Consider the following 3363-nt stretch of genomic DNA (forward strand, 5'->3'; position numbering starts at 1 on the left):
CTTGCTCGCGGCATCCGCGAGGCAGCCAAAGCCTTGGACAAGTAAGTGGTGTTTCACCAGTTTGTGGTGAGTAGCAGAACTGGGTTGAGATGCATTGTGGTGAGGTGTGCTGAACATACACAGTGGTCACTTTTTTCAGGTGTTCACTTGAAAACCTTTGTAAGACCATAGTTGTCTGCCATTTAGTTTTGTCTTTTAATAGTTTCTGGTTTTGGGGTCTGTGATCTTAAAATACAGATGGTAAACTCAATGGTGCAAGAATAGCAGCATCTAGTGTTTTAAGTTCTGTCTTTTGTGACCCCAGTGCCATTGAGGGTTTGTGTGGGTGCATGAGTTTTGTGAAGAAAATGGAATGGAGCTTGCAGCATGTGGCTGTGGTAATCTGGAGCTCAAGAACTAGAGTTTTAAGAAGTGATACTCAAAGTGTCCTAAGATTTTAATCAAGTTAATGTGTGTCAGCCTTAAACGGGAATAATTGGTTTAGTTTTTACTCTTTTTTGTGTTGCAACTGTAAATAATTGCTGCAATATCAAACCAATGTTAAACTTGTCTTGTATATGCCAACCATCGTAATTAGTTACATCTTTAGTAGGGTGAAGTACTATATATATATGCATATACATACACACGTGTGTGTTTATATGCAGAAGGATACTGGTAAGAAGAGACAGTGCTTCAGTGCAACGCTACAGTGTTTGGGTGATGACTCAAAAGTTTGTCGGAACCCCCTTCACTCCTTCTATGAGTGAGAACTGCTGTCTGACAAACCTGTATGCGAAAACTTGTAAGACAAGGCACTGAATCAGTGGAAGAGAAGTACACCTTAGGTGACTGACAGCTAGTTTGTAAGAGTGAGTTCAGTTACAGCTTCATATGCTGTATTAAAAGGATGATGCATGTACAGGATTTACATATGCTTGGGTGCAATGGTTCTTGATTTGAAATGTTTCTGATGTTCTGTTGGCACTCCTGATGAAGGTCACAAAGAAAACTGACTTTGTTTGCAGAGGTCATCTTGCACTAGGTTAAGCATAGAAGACCTACTCAGCTCTCTTTGTTGTCAGGTGTCCATTTGGTATTCTTAACATTGTACCACAGTATACAAAGATCCTAATTAGAATTGGGGCCCTGTCATAACAGCTTCTTTGAACGTAAGTAAATTGTTCTGAAGAGCTTGTAACACATTGACATGGAAATTCAAGCTTTTTAGTAATTACAGTTCTAATATTGAATTACTGTAATCTGTGGTAAATGAGAAAAATCAACTTGTAACTTCGTTGCTTTCTAACAATGACACCAGTTCTTTATGGGACCTGGTGTTTATCCAGTTATTTGACCTTTTTCCAGTGGCTGAGAATTGATTTAGTAGGGTTTCTAGAAGCTTTTAAAACTGGAATAGAATCTGATAATAAAGCTAACAATGTATGAATAGACTGTTACATGTATGAAAACCATAAAAAGTGATACATCATATCAAAAGTATGTTTAGTATTTCAAAAGCATATGGTGTCTCAAAACCCAAAATTAAACTTAGGGAGTGGTTCTCTAGAAATGCATGTGCTGAATTTTGTCCTTTGTGGCTTTAATTGTAAAGAAATATTAAGTAGTATCTAAAGTTACATTTGTCAGTTTTCATTTTTTTTAGACGCCAAGCCCATCTCTGTGTTCTGGCTTCAAACTGTGATGAACCCACTTATGTAAAACTAGTTGAAGCACTCTGTGCAGAACATCAGATCAACTTGATAAAGGTGAGCATCAACTTAAGACAGGTTTGGAACAGTTACACTGCTTGTTTAAGCATAGAGAGCTGAACCCCTTAAACACTGTTGCAATTGTATGTATGGCTTGTCTAAGCAAAATTTCTCTGAGCAGCAGATGGTTGTAGCTCCCTGTAATTGTCATAGAAGCAATACAAAAACTGCGGATGTAAATGGCAAAGGATGTGGATCAGGTATTTTGCAGAGCTAGAGCGAATTCTGTGTCCTATATAATAAGAAAGGTATTGCTGCAGGTGGTTGTGGAGCACAGGAGTGTGTCACTGTGACTCCAGTCCCCATACAGAGCTGTACGATGATGATAATTTGGCTCCCTCTACTGATGCCTGTGAGGAAAGCAGCCATCCGTTACCCAATGCTTCTGACAGTACAGCAGCTTTGGGGCTGAACACAGTCACCTCGGCAATGGCAGGTTCTAATGTGCTGCAATGTCTTGCACAGGTTGACGACAACAAGAAGCTGGGCGAGTGGGTAGGTCTCTGCAAGATCGACAGAGAAGGAAAACCTCGCAAAGTAGTGGGCTGCAGTTGTGTGGTTGTCAAAGTAAGACATTGGTTACAGCTTGTTTCTTGACTTTTGAAAATAAGCAGTAAACAAAAGGTTTCTTTAGATAAGGAAATGTTAAATAGAGCTCTTGGATTTATTTTTCTGAAACAGTCACTTCGTATTGATAGCAAAAGTAAGCTGCTTCCCCGTTTTTATGTTCCCTTTTATGTTTATTTAAAATACTCATACACATTTTGAGTTAATAGTTATATCTTTAAACTGTCTACGCCCAACTTGGCAGTAAGCACTAAAAGGAAAGACCTAGCTAGACATTTTGCTTCAGGAAAAAATGCCAGTTCAGTGTGTCTGCTCAACTTGTAAATGTTTTGCAGAGCATATTTTAAAATGACACTGGTAAAGTAAAGCCACAGTACGAGCCTTGAAGACTTTGTGGTCTCTGAGGTCCCAAGAGATGGCTACACTTTCACAATAAAGACTTAGTGCCTTGTACATATGTTTTCATACTTTTGCTGCTGTTTCACATGCTTTACTTGGCTTTCTTTAAGCAGAAAAGATACTGGATCCCTATCAATGGGTGTTAATTTGAATGAACTAGAATAGTCCTTTATTGGAATAGTCTTTTATTAGAGAACAAAGGAAAAGCAGCTGGCAGATTGCTTGAGATTACTTGTGTGGAATTTTGGGAGTGCCTTGGGAAAAAGTCAGAATCCCTGTTCTCTAAAAAATTGATTGTGAAATTTTGAATGGGTCTGTATGTTATTAATGGATTATCTTGTGTTACAGGACTATGGCAAGGAATCTCAGGCCAAAGATGTCATCGAAGAGTACTTCAAGTGCAAGAAATGAATCAAAAATAAAGTTTGAACCTGACTAGTGTATGCGTGGTTAATGATTGGGTGTCTGGAATAGTTCTTTGGGTTGCAAAGAATAACATCAGGAGACGGAAGGACTTTGCGAGTGTTGGTTTAGTTTATTAGTACGTTAACTCTGTCAGTTTGCTAAAATACTCGTAGTGATCCCTGCCATTCCTATTCTAGGGTGCTTTTGTTTCCTCTTCCTCAGAGTTTACCATCTTGGGGGA

At 38.8% G+C, this 3363-nt stretch overlaps 1 protein-coding gene across 1 annotated transcript; it reads left to right on the forward strand.

The window, feature by feature from the left end:
- RPS12 (ribosomal protein S12) lies at nucleotides 1-3152 on the forward strand (the record flags this gene model as incomplete). The annotated part of the gene is made up of 4 exons (XM_009071968.1): nucleotides 1-41; nucleotides 1646-1748; nucleotides 2217-2318; nucleotides 3066-3152. Coding segments are annotated over 4 exons (309 nt in total), but the record flags the coding sequence as incomplete, so codon positions are not given.
- Between the last annotated feature and the right edge of the window lie 211 nt (nucleotides 3153-3363).

Source organism: Acanthisitta chloris, unplaced genomic scaffold (assembly GCF_000695815.1).
Source record: "Acanthisitta chloris isolate BGI_N310 unplaced genomic scaffold, ASM69581v1 scaffold36793, whole genome shotgun sequence".
In the NCBI taxonomy this organism is placed as follows: domain Eukaryota; kingdom Metazoa; phylum Chordata; class Aves; order Passeriformes; family Acanthisittidae; genus Acanthisitta; species Acanthisitta chloris.